Genomic DNA, 17,894 nt, shown 5'->3' on the forward strand with positions numbered 1-17,894 from the left:
GTATATCTACATAAACATTATTGTAAAGCAAAGCAATATGCCAAGATTTCCTTTCTAAAGTGGCTATTTCTCCAGTTCTAATAGAGTAGAAAATGCTTGCCTGACATTATTATTTTTAAATTTGCATACAAAATCAAAGCTCTTCTTATGACATTTCTTGTGCATCTACTGTAGTTTGTTGATAGTTTACTGATACCCCCCAGGTTCTCCTTCTGTCTTTTTTTATTCCCAACAAATATATATGACATGAAAGTAGATGAGAAATACACACATACAGATAGATACACACATATAACTAAATACTAGATACTGTATATAAGTGGGAACAGTGATATATGTCTTTACGACTAGCTTCTTTGGCTGAGAATGATCTCAACTTCCCTCCCTTATCTTGTAAATGATATTATCTGGTCTGTTTTTATGTCTTGGTATTATCTAGCCTGTCTTTATCTCTTAGTGAAACAACATTTTCTTGTATCCAGTCATCTGTTGAAGGGCATCCAGGTTTATTCCATATGGAGGATTTTGTGAATAGTATTGCAATAATCATGGGTAAGCAGGTAACTGTCTACATAGAATGCTGAGATAGATTTCTTTGAACATATTCCTAGCATGGTGTAGCTCAGTTACGTAGTAGTTTTTATTCTAGATTTTTGAAGAAAATTCCTGCCAATTTCCTTTTACTGGTTACCTTTTGCAACAGCAGTGTAGAGGGGTTTCTTTCCACATCTCTCAAAAATGTTATTTATTGAAGATTTTAAATTTTTAATTTTAAACTTCTAAAATAATTTTCTTACCAGTATATAATGATGATGTCCATTTGAACGAGAGTGAGATGGAATGCATTGTGGTCTTATTTTGTGTTCTTTGATGGCTAAGAATATTGAAACTTTTTTCATACATTGGTTGGCCATTTATGGTTTTTAGTTTGAGAATTTTCTGTTCTGTTCAATTATTTCATTGGATAAATTATGTTTTCGATATTTAAAGTTCTGCGGTTTTGTGGATGCTAGATATTGTTAAATGTATAGTTGGCAAAGAATTATCTTGTATTCTGTAGATGTCTGTTGCACTAGTTTTCTGTGAAGGTTTTTTATTTATCTTATGTAATCTTAAATTAATGTTGCTATTTATTGAGTCTTTGAACTTAGTTTTTCAGATTTCTCTCTCTGTTTCTCAGTTTTAGCTGTTCTGTTTATGTTCTTGATCCATTTAGAATTGATTGGTGTAGGGTAAGATGTAGAAATTTAGACTGGCTCATATGTATACCGATATCTGATTTCCCTCCCTTTGTGTGCTGAAGAGAAAAATCTTTGCTACTTAGAGGTTTATCAAAAATTATGTTGCAGGGTAGTAGTTTATCCTCAGTACTCTAAGCCATTTCATTGGAGTAGGGATTTCTCTCTCTCTCTCTCTCTCTCTCTCTCTCTCTCTCTCTCTCTCTCTCTCTCTCTCTCATATTTGCATTCACTTTTGTGCAATAATCATGCTTATTTAATTAAATCGCTCTGTACTACTGTCTGAAATTGAATATTATGATGCCTTAGAATTCTTATTGCTAAGACTGTATTGGCTATTTGTGGTATTTTGTGTTCGTTTCCATATGAGCTTTTGGATTCTTCACTCTTGCTGTAATTGACCAAAGTTACTGTCCTTTTGTTAGTCACAGCATTGAATCTGTACCTTGCTTTCATTAATGTAGCCTTCCCTTCTTTAGTCCTCTTTAGAGTTTTCTTGGTAGAACACTTTGGTCACCTTAAATAGGTTTATTCCGGGTTAGTTTACTTTTTCAACTATCTAGAATGGAACTTTTTCTTGTTTTCCTAAACACAAATTAGTCAGTATACATAAAGTTTACTAATCTTGATATTTCAATTTCGTATATTGCTACTTTTCTAACAATGTTTAGCACATCTAAGAGTTTTATAGTTAAGTCTTTTATTGTGTATATATCACATCATAAGCATATATAATGGGAATTCTTTTTTCTACATGAATCATATTTTTGTCTTATTGATTTAGCTAATAATTCAAACAGCTCATGACTAGGAATGGAAACGTGGCCATTCTTGTCCTTCTGTTTTTGAAGTCAATGCTTTTCAGTTTTTCAGCATTTAATAACTGCCTTAGTAATATGTTTCTTTCACAGTTTTCTACCTGTTCCATTGATCTACATGTGTGTATGTGCATTCACAACTTTTTGTGATAGTGTCATGCTTATTTTGTAATACTATATAAACTTTAATATCATAATTTAAGCAAACTATGAATTTTTCTTTTACATTCTTTATTATATTGAGGTATGTTCATTCTACTAACAGATTTTCATAGCTTCTTATCCTCAGTGATGCTGCAGTTCACTGAAACCTTTTTTATCTATTAAAACCATTTTGTGGATTCTATATCTATGTCTATTAATTTAAGATTTTACATTTGTTGTCTTACATTTGGTGTACCTTTCTCAAGTTCTTAAAATGAACCCCATTTGTTCATATTATATAATTGATTTAACATACTATTCAAATATTTTTACAAATATTTTATTGAGACATTTAGTGTCTATGTTCACTCGGTAAGTTGATTTAAAGTTTTCTGGCATTACATTGGCTTGTTTGTATCCTTATATGGTTTTAGGTTTAGGATAATACTAGCTTCTTTTAGTATGGTTTCTATAGAATTTTATCTCCTTTGGCTTTATTGAATGATCTGTGAACTATTTATGTTGTTTCTTCTTTTAAAACTTGTTAGAATTCAGCAGTAAATGTGTCTAGAATTATCCTTTTCATTGTTGGAATAATTTGATAAGGCTTGACTCTTGTAGCTTACAATTACTATACTACTATGAACACATTTTATATTACCTGAATTTAATTTTAGCTTAAGAATTTATCCCACAACATAGATTTTTCAGAAGCTTTTGAATATGCATTTTGAAAATATTCTTTAAACATTTTCTGGATTTAATCTTTAAATGTAATGTTTCTTTCCTCATCCATAATCTTTGTAAATTTGGCCCTTCTCTTTGATTATTAAATTGATTCTTATAATGTTCATTTAGTGTCCATTCCATTATATGCAGCAATAATTTTTGTTATCTGTTTATGCCTCTTGGCTTTGAGTTTGGTTTGTTAGTAATATTTTTATGGTGTTGAAGTGTATTGTAAAGATGTGTGTTTTTCAAGGACAGCATTAATATCCTTTAAGAACTGATTGGGGCATCATATAGTTTCTAATAAGCTTTTCCCATAAATTAAACTAAGAAATTCTATTATTCTTTAATAATCTATTCATATGTAATAACGTAATACCAATTGCCTTCTTGAGCCTATTGTATATACAAAAGACAAGACAATTGTAATGCCTAAAATATAAATATTCCAATATACAAATAATGATGCTTTCAAGATTCTAAATAAATAACAGATAGCCAAAATTCAGAATTTGTGGAAATTTTATATTTTTGTGAATATGAGAATCTTGGAAATGTATTAGATTCTCTACCCGAATGCTATATAAGATGCCCTCAGAGCAGCAGCATGATATTGTCTATAAACTCTTTAAATTCTAAGTCCCTACTCAGGTCATCCAAATCACTGTCTTTCATCAGCATCACTAATATATGTCATAACCTGTGGATCAGATACGTTTAGGTATGCAAAACCTGAGATGCACTACTTTATCCAAAGCTCTTAAACATACAGTTATTTATATAGATTTTTATATTTTCCAGCAGGTGTCAGTTTAAACTTCTCTGTATTAGAAGGATACAATTCTTATTCTCTCAACTCTAATAATGCTTTATGCTTAAAATATATTTTTTTGTGAAAACGTCTTGATGCTGTTAATGATAGTCAATGACATGGACACATAGACTTTCTAAAACAAGTTAATATGTTCTAAACACTATAGAAACAAAATACATGAAGGTGATAAATCTATTTAACATTTTTAAGAGAAAAGTTGTGTAGCTTAGTCTTTTTTTTTATTATTAACCTGAGTGTATCTAATTTACATTTCAAATGTTATTCCCTTTCCCAGTTTCCCAGCAAACATCCCCCTAATTACTCTCCCCCTCCCCTTCTTTATGGGTGGTCCCCCCCCATCCTCCCCCCATTGCCGCCCTCCCCCCAACAATCACGTTCACTGGGGGTTGAGTCTTAGCAGGATCAAGGGCTTCCCCTTCCACTGGTGATCTTACTAGAATATTCATTGCTACCTATGAGGTCAGAGTCCAGGGTCAGTCCATGTATAGTCCTTAGGTAGTGGCTTAGTCCCTGGAAGCTGTGGTTGCTTGGCATTGTTGTACATATGGGCTCTCGAGCCCCTTCAAGCTCTTCCAGTTCTTTCTCTGATTCCTTCAACGGGGGTCCTATTCTCAGTTCAGTGGTTTGCTGCTGGCATTCGCCTCTGTATTTGCTGTATTCTGGCTGTGTCTCTCAGGAGCGATCTACATCCGGCTCCTGTTGGTCTGCACTTCTTTGCTTCATCCCTCTTGTCTAATTGGGTGGCTGTATTTGTATGGGCCACATGTGGGGCAGGCTCTGAATGGGTGTTCCTTCAGTCTCTGTTTTAATCTTTGCCTCTCTCTTCCCTGCCAAGGTTATTCTTGTTCCCCTTTTAAAGAAGGAGTGAAGCATTCACATTTTGATCATCTGTCTTGAGTTTCATTTGTTCTAGGCATCTAGGGTTATTCAAGCATTTGGGATAATAGCCACTTATCAATGAGTGCATACCATGTGTGTTTTTCTGTGATTGGGTTACCTCACTCAGGATGATATTTTCCAGTTCCAACCATTTGCCTATGAATTTCATAAAGTCATTGTTTTTGATAGCTGAGTAATATTCCATTGTGTAGATGTACCACATTTTCTGTATCCATTCCTCTGTTGAAGGGCATCTGAGTTCTTTCCAGCTTCTGGCTATTATAAATAAGGCTGCGATGAACATAGTGGAGCACGTGTCTTTTTTATATGTTGGGGCATCTTTTGGGTATATGCCCAAGAGAGGTATAGTTGGATCCTCAGGCAGTTCAATGTCCAATTTTCTGAGGAACCTCCAGACTGATTTCCATAATGGTTGCACCAGTCTGCAATCCCACCAACAATGGAGGAGTGTTCCTCTTTCTCCACATCCTCGCCAGCATCTGCTGTCACCTGAGTTTTTGATCTTAGCCATTCTCACTGGTGTGAGGTGAAATCTCAGGGTTGTTTTGATTTGCACTTCCCTTATGACTAAAGATGTTGAACATTTCTTTAGGTGTTTCTCAGCCATTCGGCATTCCTCAGCTGTGAATTCTTTGTTTGTAGCTTAGTCTTCAAATCTATTTCAAATACTATGTTAAAGAAATAACTACAGTTTTGTCAGGCAAATCAAAATAGTATTTCACCAGAGATTACAAGTTGAGCAAAAGTAGAACTGAAATTAAACAGAAAAAGAAAATATCAGAGAAATATTATCAGAGGAAACGAATAATTTCACTCCAGCAAACTTGCCTGTTATTTCTTTGGATATTTTATGAAAGCATGGATTCAGAACTCCAGAAAAAAATTAATAGAATATACTATAGGTCATTATGAAATATGTTCAAGGGTTTTCTCCAGTTTATCTTGGGGGCAATATTTTACATCTAATTCATCACTGTTATGTAGGGTCCTTTATTGTATCAGGGAACGATAGGACATATCAAACACTTTTCCTGGTCTTGAGTAGTTTCATACGTACATTAACTCACTTTTAAAAGCATATACTTTCAAAATAATGATCTTATATAATGCTAAATATACAGTATTCCTACAAGAGATAATATCTTAACAGAGCATGTTTCCATGACATTTCTGAGAGTTCAAATATAAACAAAAATAACGAGCTTACTACATTAGCCATGAGCAGTGAAATTGAGATACCTACTTTTGTGTGTCTATAGCTAGTCTATTTGATTACTTTTGTCAAATCTTTTTGTCAGTTTCTTTTTGTTTTCAAAAGTAGTGCTTCATGTAATAAAAATAATTACTGTTCTTTCTGATGTTGGCCACCTGATATATGTGTCACGCATTATTGTTTTCCAGTTGCTTGCAGATCTAGAAAACAGTTCAATGTTTAGTGGTGATCTGGAATGTCAGAAGCTACTAATGGAAGCTATGAAGTATCATCTCTTGCCTGAGAGAAGATCCATGTTGCAAAGCCCTCGTACAAAGCCTAGAAAATCAACTGTGGGGGCACTTTATGCTGTAGGAGGTATGGATGCTGCTAAAGGTAAAAGCAACACATTAATTAGTTGGGAAAATGTCTCCATTTGAAAAAGAAGAGCTATTTCTAACAGCCTCCACGCTATAAGGATGCTATTAAATCCATGTTATGTAAGTGTATCTGAAGGTGTTCTTCATAATTAGGGTAATTTGTGTGATTTTGTGATCTCATTTTCCTTCTTATATCTTAGATGATAATCCTTTAATTAGGACTGATCTAACTGCTAATAGCAATTTTACTTTATGAGGTGCCTAGGTTAGTCTAGGTTTGATTGTTCAGTTTTCCCTATTAAATCTTTTCAGGAAATTTTATTTATATTCATTTATTTATTTAAATTGAAAGAGGTATGTGCATGCAAACATAATTTTGACACAAATGGCATAGTGAGTTCTAGATACTGCTCTCAACTCTCTGATGCATACTGAAAGACTAATTTCAACAATATTGAATGAAGTGCTGAAAACAAGATTGTCATTTTAAATTTGCAATAAAAGCTTGATTTTTACATAAGAATTCCATGAAATGCAATTTTCCTTGTCATCCTTGAGCATGTTTTATCTATAGCTTTCCTTATTTGCATGTGGTTTTTCATTCTTGCCATGTATTTTGCTACTATAATGAAGCAAAGACATAATTTTTTATGATTTTATTTTATATGCAAGGATGTTTTTTTTTCATGAATGTCTACGAACCATATATGCTTAGTATTCATGAGTACAGTCTCAGGGAGACTGGAAGAGTCATTGGGTTTCATGAAACTAAAGTTACAGATGGTTTTAAGCCACCATGAGGGTGCTAGAAATAAACATGGGTCGCACAGAAGAGCAGCCAGGGCTCTTGCCAACTTAAAGCATCTCTGCAACTGAAAGCAAAACTTTTCTAACATAAATTTGATTGTATAGAATGTAGATCATGCTTAGAGACAATCATACGGATAAACCAAAAGCAGAAATTATATTTGATGCATTGACAAAATTAACTACAAATTGGAGGTTTATCTATATAAAATCAATTATTTTGGATGAAAATTGGAATAGAAAACAGGAAATGCAACACTTTTTTTCACTTAATGAATTTTTTATTACTAGAAAAGTCTGAGTCTTGGAAATCTAAAACGATAGATATTAATAAAACTAGAGATGGAACACTAACATGATGGACAAAAATGTGAAAATGGCAAAAAGCATATAGAGGAGCAACTTTGATTTTTATTAGTGTGCAATAATCTTAGAATACTATAGTTTCATTAGGACTTTTTTGTGTTTGCTATATTTTATTGGATATTTCATTTATTTATATTTCAAATGTTATTGCCTCTCATGGTTTCCCTTATTTTTTTGAGATAACCTTTTCTTTTTTATTATATATTTTATTGGATATTTTATGTGTTTACATTTCAATTATTATCGTCTTCCCCCCTCTCCCATTCCCCTTCCCTTCTCAGCTTGCTTCTATGGATATGTGCCAACTCCTACCCACCCACTCCCAACTCAACACCCTGGCATGCATCTACACTGGGGAAAAGAGCCTTCAAAGGACCAAGGGCTTCTCCTCCTATTCATGCCAGACAATGCCATCCTCGGCTACATATGCAGCTGTAGCCATTGGTCCCCCCCATGTGCACTTACTGGTTGGTGGTTTAGTCCCTGGGAGAACTACTGGGGTCTGGTTGGTTGATACTGTTCTTTCTCTGGGGTTGCAAATCCCTTCTGCTCCTTCAATCCTTGCTCTAACTCCAACAGTGGTGTCTCTGTACTCATGTCAGCTGCAAGCATCCTCATCTGTATCAATAAAGCTCTGGCAGAGCCTCTCAGGAAACACCCATATCTGACTCCTGTAAGCAAGCACTTCTTGGATAAGCAATAGAGTTTGGTGGCTGCATATGTGATGGATCTCAAGGTGTGGTGGTCTTTGGATGACCCCTTCTTCAGTCCCTCCTCCACTCTTTGCCCCTGCACTTCCTCCTGTGAGTGTTTTGTTCCCCCTTCGAAGAAGGACTGCGATGCAGTTATTCAGGGTTCCGAAGGGGCGTTACCCTTGAGCCAATGGGGGGCGAGAGAAGAAGGAGACCAAGAAAGATTCTATTGTCAAGTTTTCGTTTATTGGGATGAATGTTACAGCTTTTAAGGCTTTCAGGTAGGGGGAGTGAGGGTAAAGGCAGTGATAGTTGGAGGCAAAGAGGTCAGGAGGTAGAAGATGAGGTCAGGCAGTAGAGACACCGGGTGTTGACTCAGGAGATAACTGATTTTTGCTTAGGCTGAAGCATCCCGTGAATGTTATCTTCCTATGGCGTAAATTCATGGGAGAGGGTTTTGTCCCACAATCTCGAGGCTTTATGGCAGTTATCTTAGAGGAGTATGTGTGGCCAAGAGTCATGTAGCCACTTTGAGCTATACAGTCACAAAATGGCCAGGCCCAAATCCAATACGGCTCCCTACAGGACAGAAGCATCCATATTTTGGACTTCCTTCATCTTGAGCTTCCTATGCTTGTGAATTGTTTCTTGGGTCTTAGCTGTTGGGCTAATATCCACATATCAATGAGTACATAACATGTGCGTTCTTTTGTGACTGGGTTACCTCATTAAAGATGATATTTTCTAGTTAATTCGTTTGCCTAAGAATTTCCTGTGGTCATTGTTTTTAATAGCTGAGTAGTAATCCATTGTGTAAATGTACCATATTTTCGGTATCCATTCATCTGTTGAAGGACATCTGTGATATTTCCAACTTTTGTCTATTATAAATAAGGCTGCTATGAAAATAGTGAACCATGTGTCCTTGTTATATGTTGGAGTCTTTTGCATATGTGCCCAGGAGTGGTTTAGCTGGGTCATCAGGTAATACTATGTCCAATTTTCTGAGAAACCACCAGAATTGTTGCAAAAGCTAGCAATCCCACCAACAATGGAGGAGTGTTCCTTTTTCTCCACATCCTTGCTGTAAGCTGACTTTTTTATTTTAGCCATTATGACTGGTGTGAGGTAGAAACTCAGGGTTTCTTTTTTGGTTTGTTTGTTTGGTTGGTTGGTTGGGGGTTTTTTGTTTTTGTTTTTGTTTTTGTTTTGTTTTTGTTTGTTTGTTTGTTTGTTTGACTTGGGTTACACAGATGACTAAGCATTTGAAGATTTGTTTAGGTGCTTTGAGGTCATTTGATAGTCCTCAGTTGAGAATTCTTTCTTTAGCTATGTACCTCATTTTTAAAAGGATTATTTGAATCTCTGGATTTTAACTTCTTGAGTTCTATATATATTAAAGTTTTGCCCTCTATCCGATGTACAATTGGTAAAGATCTTTACTCAATCTGTTGGTTGCCATTTTGTGCTAATGACTGGGTCCTTTACCTTACAAAATCTATGCAATTTTATGAGGTCCCATTTGTCTATTCTTGATCTTAGAGTATAAGCCATTGGTGTTCTGTTCAGCAAAATTTCCCCTGGGTCTATGTGTTCAAGGCTCTTTCCCAATGTCTCTGTTAGTTTCAGTGTATTTGGTTTGATGTGGAGGTCCTTGATCCACTTGGACTTAAGCTTTGTACAGGGTGATAAGAATGCATCGATTTGCATTCTTCTACATGCTGACCTCCAGTTGAACCAGCACCGTTTGTTGAAAATACTGTTTGTTTTCCGTTGGATAGGTTTAGCTCCTTCTTCAAAGATCAAGTGACCATAGCGTGTGGGTTCATTTCTGGTCTTCAATTCTATTCCACTAATCTACCTGTCTATTTCTGTACCAATACCATGCAGTTTTTGTGAAGATTGCTCTGTTAAACAGCTTGAGGTCAGGGATGGTGATTTCCCCAGAAGTTCTTTTATGGTTGAGAGTAGTTTTCACTATCCTGGTTTTTTCTTATTCCAAATGAATTTGCAAATTGCTCTTTCCAACTCTATGAAGAATTGAGTTGGTATTATGGTGGTGATTGCATTGAATCTGTAGATTGCTTTTAGCAAGATGGCCATTTTTACTGTATTAATCCTGCCAATCTATGAGCATGAGAGATCTTTCCTTCTTCTAATGTCTTTAATTTCTTTCTTCAGAGTCTTGAAGTTCTTGTCATCCAGATCTTTCACTTGCTTGGTTACTGTCACACTGAGGTATTTTATGTTATTTGAGACTATGCAAAGGCTGTCATTTCCCTAATTTCTTTCTCAGCCTGTTTACCCGTTGAGTAGAGGAAGGCTACTGTTTTGTTTGAGTTAATTTTATATCCAGCCACTTTACTGAAGTTGTGTATCAGGCTTTGGAGTTCTCTGGTGGAATATTTGGGGTCACTAAAGTATACTAACATGTCATGATCAAATAGTGAGATTTTGACTTCTTCCTTTCCAATTTGTATCCTGGTGATCTCTTTTTGTTGTCTGATTGCTCTGGCTAGGAATTTGAGTACTATATTGAATAAGTAGGGAGAGAGTGAGCAGCCTTGTCTAGTCCCTGATTTTATTGTAATTGCTTCAATTTTCTCTCCATTTAGTTTGATGTTGGCTACTGGTTTGCTGTATATCGCTTTTACTATGTTTAGGTTTGGGCCTTGAATTACTGATCTTTCCAAGTTTTTTTTTTTTTTTTATTACAAATGAGTGTTAAATTGTGTCAAATACTTTCTGAGCATCTGATGAGATGATCACGTGTTTTTTATTTCCTTTGAGTTTGTTTATATAGTGGATTAAGTTAACAGATTTCCATATATTGAAACATCCCTCTTCACCTGGGACAATGCTTACTTGGTTATGGTGAATCATCATTTTAATATATTCTTCGATCCAGTTTGCCAGAATTTTATTGAGTATTTTTGCATTGATATTCATAAAGGAAATTAGTCTGTAGTTATATTCCTTTGTTGGGTCTTTATGTGGTTTAGATGTAAGTGTAATTTTGACTTCATAGAATGAATTGGCTATTGGGTCTTCTGTTTCTAATTTCTGCAATAGTTTGAAGAGTGTTGGTATTAGGTGTTCTATGAAGGTCTGATAACATTCAGCACTAAACCTATCTAGTCCTGGAGACTTTTAATATTTGCTTCTATATCTTTGGGGTTTATGGAACTGTTTAGATGGTTTATGTGATCCTGATTTAGCATTGGTGCCTGGTATCTCTATAGAAAATTGATCATTTCCTCCAGATTTTCCATATTTGTTGAGTTTAGGCTTTTGTAGTAGGATCTGATGATTTTTTCATTTCCTCAGTTTCTCTTGTTATTTCTCCCTTTTCATTACTGATTTTGTTAATTGGGATACTGTCTCTGTGCCCTATGGTTAGTCTGTCTAAGAGTTTATCAATCTTGTTGATTTTCTCAAAGAACCACCTCCTGGTTTCGTTAATTCTTTTTATAGATCTTTTTGTTTCTATTTGGTTGATTTCAGCCCTAAGTTTATTTCCTGCTTTCTACTCCTACTGTGTGTATTTGCTTCTTTCTGTTATAGAGCTTTCAGGCTTGCCGTCAAGCTGCTAGTGTATGCTCTTTCCTGTTTCTTTATGGAGGCACTCAGAACTTAGTGTTTTCCTCTTAGCACTGCTTTCTTTGTATCCCGTAAGTTTTGGTATGTTGTGCCTTCATTTTTATTAAATTCTAAAGTCTTTAAATTCTTTCTTTATTTCTTCCTTTACCAAGTTATAATTGAGTAGAGTGTTGTTCAGCTTTCATGTATATGTGTGCTTTCTGTTGTTTTTGCTGTTACTGAAGCCCAGGCACATTCTGTTGAGATGTATGGGATTATTTCATTCCTATTGTATCTGTTGAAGCTTGTTTTCTCATCGATTATATGGTCAATTTTAGACAAAGTACCTTGAGGTGCTGAAAAAAAGGTTTAGTCTTTGGTTTAGAATGAAATATCCTTTAGATATCTGTTAAATCCATTTGGAACATAACTTCTCTTTGTTTCACTGTGTCTCTGTTTTGTTTCTCTCTTCCTGATCTGTGCATTGATAAGAGTGGGATATTGAAGTCTCCTACTATTATTGTGTGTGGTACAATGTGTGATTTGAGCTTTAGGAAAGTTTCTTTTATGAATTTGGGTGCCCTTGCATTTGGAGCATAGATGTTTATAATTGAGAGTTCATCTTGGTAGATTTCTCCTTTGATAAGTATGAACTGTCCTTCCTTATACTTTGATAACTTTTGGTTAAAATTTAATTTTATACAGTATAAGAATGGCTACTCCATGTTATTTCCTGTGTCCATTTGCTTGAAATAGTTTTTACAGCCTTTTTTTTTCTGAGGTAGTGTCTGTCTTGGTCACTGAGGTGCATTTCCTGGATGCAGCAAAATGCTTGGTCTTCTTTTGGTATCCAGTATGGTTGTCAGAGTCTTTTTATTGGGAAATCAAGTCCATTGATGTTAAAAGATATTAAGAAATCTTGATTGTTGTTTACTATTTTTTGTTTAGTTTTTAGAGGTGAACTTTTGTTTGTGTGGCTCTCTTCTTTTGGATTTGTTGAAAGGAGATTACTTCTTGCCTTTTCCAGTGTGTATATTCTCTCCTTGTTTTGCAGTTTTCCATCTATTATCCTTTGTATGGCTGGATTTGTGGAAAGATATTGTGTAAATTTGGTTTTGTCATGCAATACCTTGGTTTCTCCACCTATGTCAATTGAGAGTTTTGCTGGATATAGTAGCCTGGGCTGGCATTTTTTGATCTTAGGGTCTGTATGACATCTACCCAGGATCTTCTAGCTTTCATAGTCATTGTTGGGAAGTCTGGTGTAATTCTGATAGGTCTGCCTTTATGTTACTTTACCTTTTCCCTGTACTGTTTCTATTATTCTTTGTTTTCTGCATTTGGTGTTTTGACTATTATGTGATGGGAGTAATTTCTTTTCTTTTCCCATCTATTTGGAGTTCTGAGGGCTTCTTGTATGTTCATGGACATTTCTTTCTTTAGGTTAGAGAAGTTTTCGTCTATAATTTTGTTGAAGATATTTACTGACCCTTTAAATTGGGAATCTTTGCTGTCTATTATATCTCTTATCCTTATGTTTGGTCTTCTCATTGTGTCCTGGGTTTCCTGGATGTTATGGGTTAGGAGATTTTTTTTCCTCTTTCATTTTCTTTCATTATTGTGTCAATATTTCCTATGGTATCTTCTGTAGCTGAGATTGTCTCTTCAATCTCTTCTATTCTGTTGGTGATGCTTGCATCTATGACTCCTCATCTCTTGTCTAGGTTTTCCGTCTCCAGGGTTGTCTCCTTTCATGATTTCTTTATTGTTTCTATTTCCACTTCTAGATCCTCAATGATTTTGTTCAATTCTTTTACCTGTTTGCTTGTTTTTCTGTAATTCTTTAAGGGATTTTTGTGTTTCCTCTTTAAGGGCTTCTACTTGTTAACCTGTGTTCTCCTGTATTTCTCTAAGGCAGTTTTTATTTCTTCTTTAAGTGCTTTTCTGGCATGTTGTGGTATCCTGTACTTGCTTTGTGGTAGAACTCGGTTCTGATGATTCCGAATTGTCTTGGTTTCCTTTGCTTATGCTCTTCCCCTTGCCTCTTACCATGTCTCTGACTGGAGTTTTTCCCTCCTGTGTGTCTGTGAGCCTGTGAGCCTTTGATCTTAGGAGTGAAAGCACTCCTCAGAGACCAGCTCTCTCAGGGCAAGCTTTGCTTCTGGGACAGCCTTTGCTCTGGGTACAGATGGAGACTACAGGAAATCTTTGCCAGGCTGCTCTAAGGTTCCTATGCCCAATGTACTCCTGGTGGTTGGTTCGCTCTTTGGACAGTTAGTAGAGCAAAAGTAGGGTCTCATCTGTGGGCTTAGGAGTGAGAATGCTCCTGGGAGACCAACTCTCTCCAGGCAGATTTTGGGTGTGGACTCATTAAGAACTTTTTAAATATACATATAATAGATTTTGTTATTATTTTACACTCTATTATCTTTTTGTTTTCTTATTACCTTTTCTTAAACATCCTGTCTAATTTTTGCTTGATAACTACCTGTTCTCATGATAACTAATGAAGCCTTGTGAGAGCAGAGTGAGAATAATAATTCATACCAATTCTTCTTAATTCAAATACCTTTGCAAATTGATTGTCAAATTATAGACTAAGTTTTCAATATACAATTTCTAAAAGAAGTTGGGCAATGGCGATGCACTCCTTTCATCCTAGCACTCAGAGGCAGAGGCAGTGTGATCTCTGAATTTGAGGCTACACAGATATACAGTGTGATCTTCAGGATAGCCAAGGAATACAGAGAAACTCTTCTTCAAAACAAACAAACAAGCAAACAAACAAACAACTAGAGAAGTCTAGAAAATATATTTAAAATTTAATACCTCTCACAATGAAATTGTAAATGAAATGATTTCGGAAATTATAGAACTACCTCATATAGCAAGTATTCTTCAGAAAATAACAAATAATATGGGATACCATAATTAATTTGTCTTTTACTGCTTTTTATTGTTTTATTTTCCATTTTTAGTTTAATTTTGTTTTTATAACCTAGCTTGACCACCTAAAGGCTGTGCCATTTACCCTATTCATCCCAAGTGCTTGGATTACAGGCATGAGCCATTATATCTAGCCTCATTGCAATGAATACAATAGTATTAACAGTTTTGTGGCACTTAAATTAAAAAGTAAAAGTAGTAAGTGCAAAGGAAAATCCTATACTCAACAATACTGAAAAATATAGATTAGATGAAATAGATGATTTTCTAGACAGATATCACATACCAAAATTAAATCAGAATCAGATCGACCATCTAAATAGTCCTATCAACCCTAAGGAATTGGAAGCAGTCATTAAGTCTTCCAAATAAGAAGAGCCAAGGCCAGATAGCTTTGGTGCAGAATTCTATCAGACCTGTATAGAAAACCTAATACCAAATCTCTGCAAACTCTTCCACAAAATAGAAACAGAAGGAACCTACCCAGTTTGAACTGAAAGAGAACTTCAGACCAATTTCCCTCATGAGTTTTGATGCCAAAAATATTTAATAAAATTCTTATAAACCAAATCCTGAGCACATTAAAACAAACATTCACCATTATCAAGTAGTCTTCATTCCAGGCATACAGAGATAATTTAATATATAGAAATATACCCGTGTAATCCACTATATAACCAGTCTCACAGAAATGAAATTACCATTCTTTGTTTGTGTGTTCTGGTTTTTTGTTTGTTTGTTTGGTTGGTTTGGTTTTTTTATTTCTGTGCTAGGAATCAACTCAGACTTTTACCCAGGCTAGGCTAATTCGCCTTTGTTGAGCTATAACTCAGGATTTAATTTGTGATATCTATAGTGACACAATTTGCAACATAGAAACATTTTTAAGTGTTGAGGGCTTTGTTCATTTTACTTATTAATAGAATAGCATGTGTGAGTGCATGTGTCACAGGTTCGTGTGGAGACAATTTACAGACATCAGTTTTCTCCTTGCCATCAAACTTCAGGCATCAAACTTAGCTGCCAGCAACGTTACCTACTGAGCCATTTCTCTGGTACAGTATAGAAACTTTCTATATGTATGTTGTATTTCCTTCTATTTTATCATTCTCAAAAATATGTTGTCGACTTTAAACTTAAGTGAAGTTTTAAACAGAAAAAGAAGAAACGAAAAAAAGTTGTTATAAGTACATCTGGCTACATGCCTCATTCTAAAACTAAGCAAAATAGCAGAATTTTATGAGTGAACTCTATTCCCAAATATCAGATTTAGAAGCAATTAAGCCTTTCATTTTGGGGGACTCTAAGTTCTTGATAGATAGTGACACCATAAAAATCTCTATGGGAAGTTGTATACTATTCAGAGAATACTAAGACCTATTATTTGTGAATACCTTTTGAAAACACTTCATAAGTCTGACCATAATACTGCACAGAAGCCTCTATTACTTCAACTTTGGGAATTTTAAGATTAGATAATCTTGAAATGTTCTTGAATGAATTCTTGCTGAAAGTATAAGTTCCTTTTTCTGTATTGCCCCTATTCTAGAAGATATAGCAGTAAAACTCTCCCTACTATTTGTGGTTTTCATTTCTTGAAAAAACAGTATGAGCACATAAGAATAACAGTGAAACAGGAAAGAATTAGTTGTAAAATCTAAGTGAGCACAAAACATGTAAAGGATAGCATTTGCCTATATAAATTTTATATTAATAACAAATTTATCAGTACAATTTTTTCACAGTATTATATGAGCCTTTCCTTTAATAATTTGTTTCAGTTACTTTAAAGATGCTTTTTGAAATTTTACCTATTAATGTCTAAGAATAAAGTTTTTTGTTATTTAATTTTGGCTCTGTGTCATGTGATAAAGACAGAACTACTTAATTAAATAGAGATCACACAAGTGTCTGAAGCTAAAGTTAATGACTAGAATGTATGATAAAAGAATTATAAGAAAGCTGTAATAAAGATGCAAGTCAAAGCTTAAAATTTGAAAAGTTAAATTATCAGTGAAAGCGAGTAAAGGATCTGAGAAAGTCTTTGTAATTTAAGTTGCTTAACTACTAGTAAAAAAGATTTATAATTGCAGTAAAGATGTTTAAAGAAAAACCCTTGCTTTCTGTAGTTAGCCTAATGCCCTGGAAAATTGATCTCACAGAAGGCAGAGAGGTAAATATTTCAGATATCCATTATAGTTGATTTTTGTGACAGCTAATTAATGGAGCCTTGTATAATTTCCTAACCTATTACTTTCCGTTACTTTATTTTATTAATAATTAGCCCATTGAATTTTGGATTCTAGTCTAATCTGACTATGATAAATTTCATTGGTTAAAACAAAAATGAAACAAACCAGAAGCAAAGAAAGATTTGTGAAAATTAGAATAATTAAACAGAAAGATAAAAATATTCACAGAAAACTGGATGTGAAACTATATATCAATCTGTATTAATTTTGGTATCATTCAAATATAATTACTACAGAAAATCCAAAATAACTTAGCTATAGATACAATATATATTCTGTTGAAGTTTCATCTTTATATGACCCTAGACCACAGCCTTATAATTGTCAATGACAATATTGAAAATATTAACTTCATTTTCATTGTTACAACAAATTAATTTTCCCACAAATATGCCAGTATAGAACACAGGTATGCTTTGCTTATCCATGTGATTAATTTGATGCAATTTGGATGAGATTTCCCAAAACATATATCCACAGGCTTCAGTAAACTGTAGAAGTGACTAATAATTCAACCAACTTTCCTTTTCAGATTTTTTCATTAGAAGCCAAATAATTGTGAAAAATCAGCCTTAACAAAACAAAACAAAAAAAAAAACACTCAGGAGCAACTTTGAGTAAATAACAAAATGTATTGTCTATAGAAGTAAAAAATCCATTACAGTAATAGTACAAATTTCCTCTTTTACTCGTTATAGTATATACTACTTAATTCAATTGACATTTCAGAAGTTTAAATTAAAACTCTTATCAATGAGGAAATTCCTCAGAATTTTATAACTTTAGTCACAATTATTCTTATACTTACCATGGAATATTTTGAGAAACATGCTTGAGAGGGAGTTTAACTCCAGAATATTTACTCATCTACCTAGACTTTAATTCAAACATGCACACACACACACACACACACACACACACACCTATATGTACACAATGAATAAATCCTTAAATTGTACAATGACACAGAAATAAATTATAACTTATAATTTAAAATTTTAAAGATATATAAATAT

The 17,894-nt window shown here is 34.3% G+C and overlaps 1 protein-coding gene across 4 annotated transcripts in view; it reads left to right on the forward strand.

Moving 5' to 3' along the window:
• The window catches only part of Klhl4 (kelch-like family member 4), a 295,122-nt gene that overhangs the window by 268,007 nt on the left and 9,221 nt on the right, over positions 1-17,894 (forward strand). For 2 of the 4 annotated variants that reach the window (NM_001434070.1, NM_001108244.2), the window contains 1 exon segment: positions 6,066-6,252. In NM_001434070.1, the coding sequence (NP_001420999.1) occupies positions 6,066-6,252 (187 nt within the window). 4 annotated transcript variants of the gene reach the window in all.

Source organism: Rattus norvegicus, chromosome X (assembly GCF_021556685.1).
Source record: "Rattus norvegicus strain SHRSP/BbbUtx chromosome X, alternate assembly SHRSP_T2T, whole genome shotgun sequence".
NCBI lineage: Eukaryota > Metazoa > Chordata > Mammalia > Rodentia > Muridae > Rattus > Rattus norvegicus.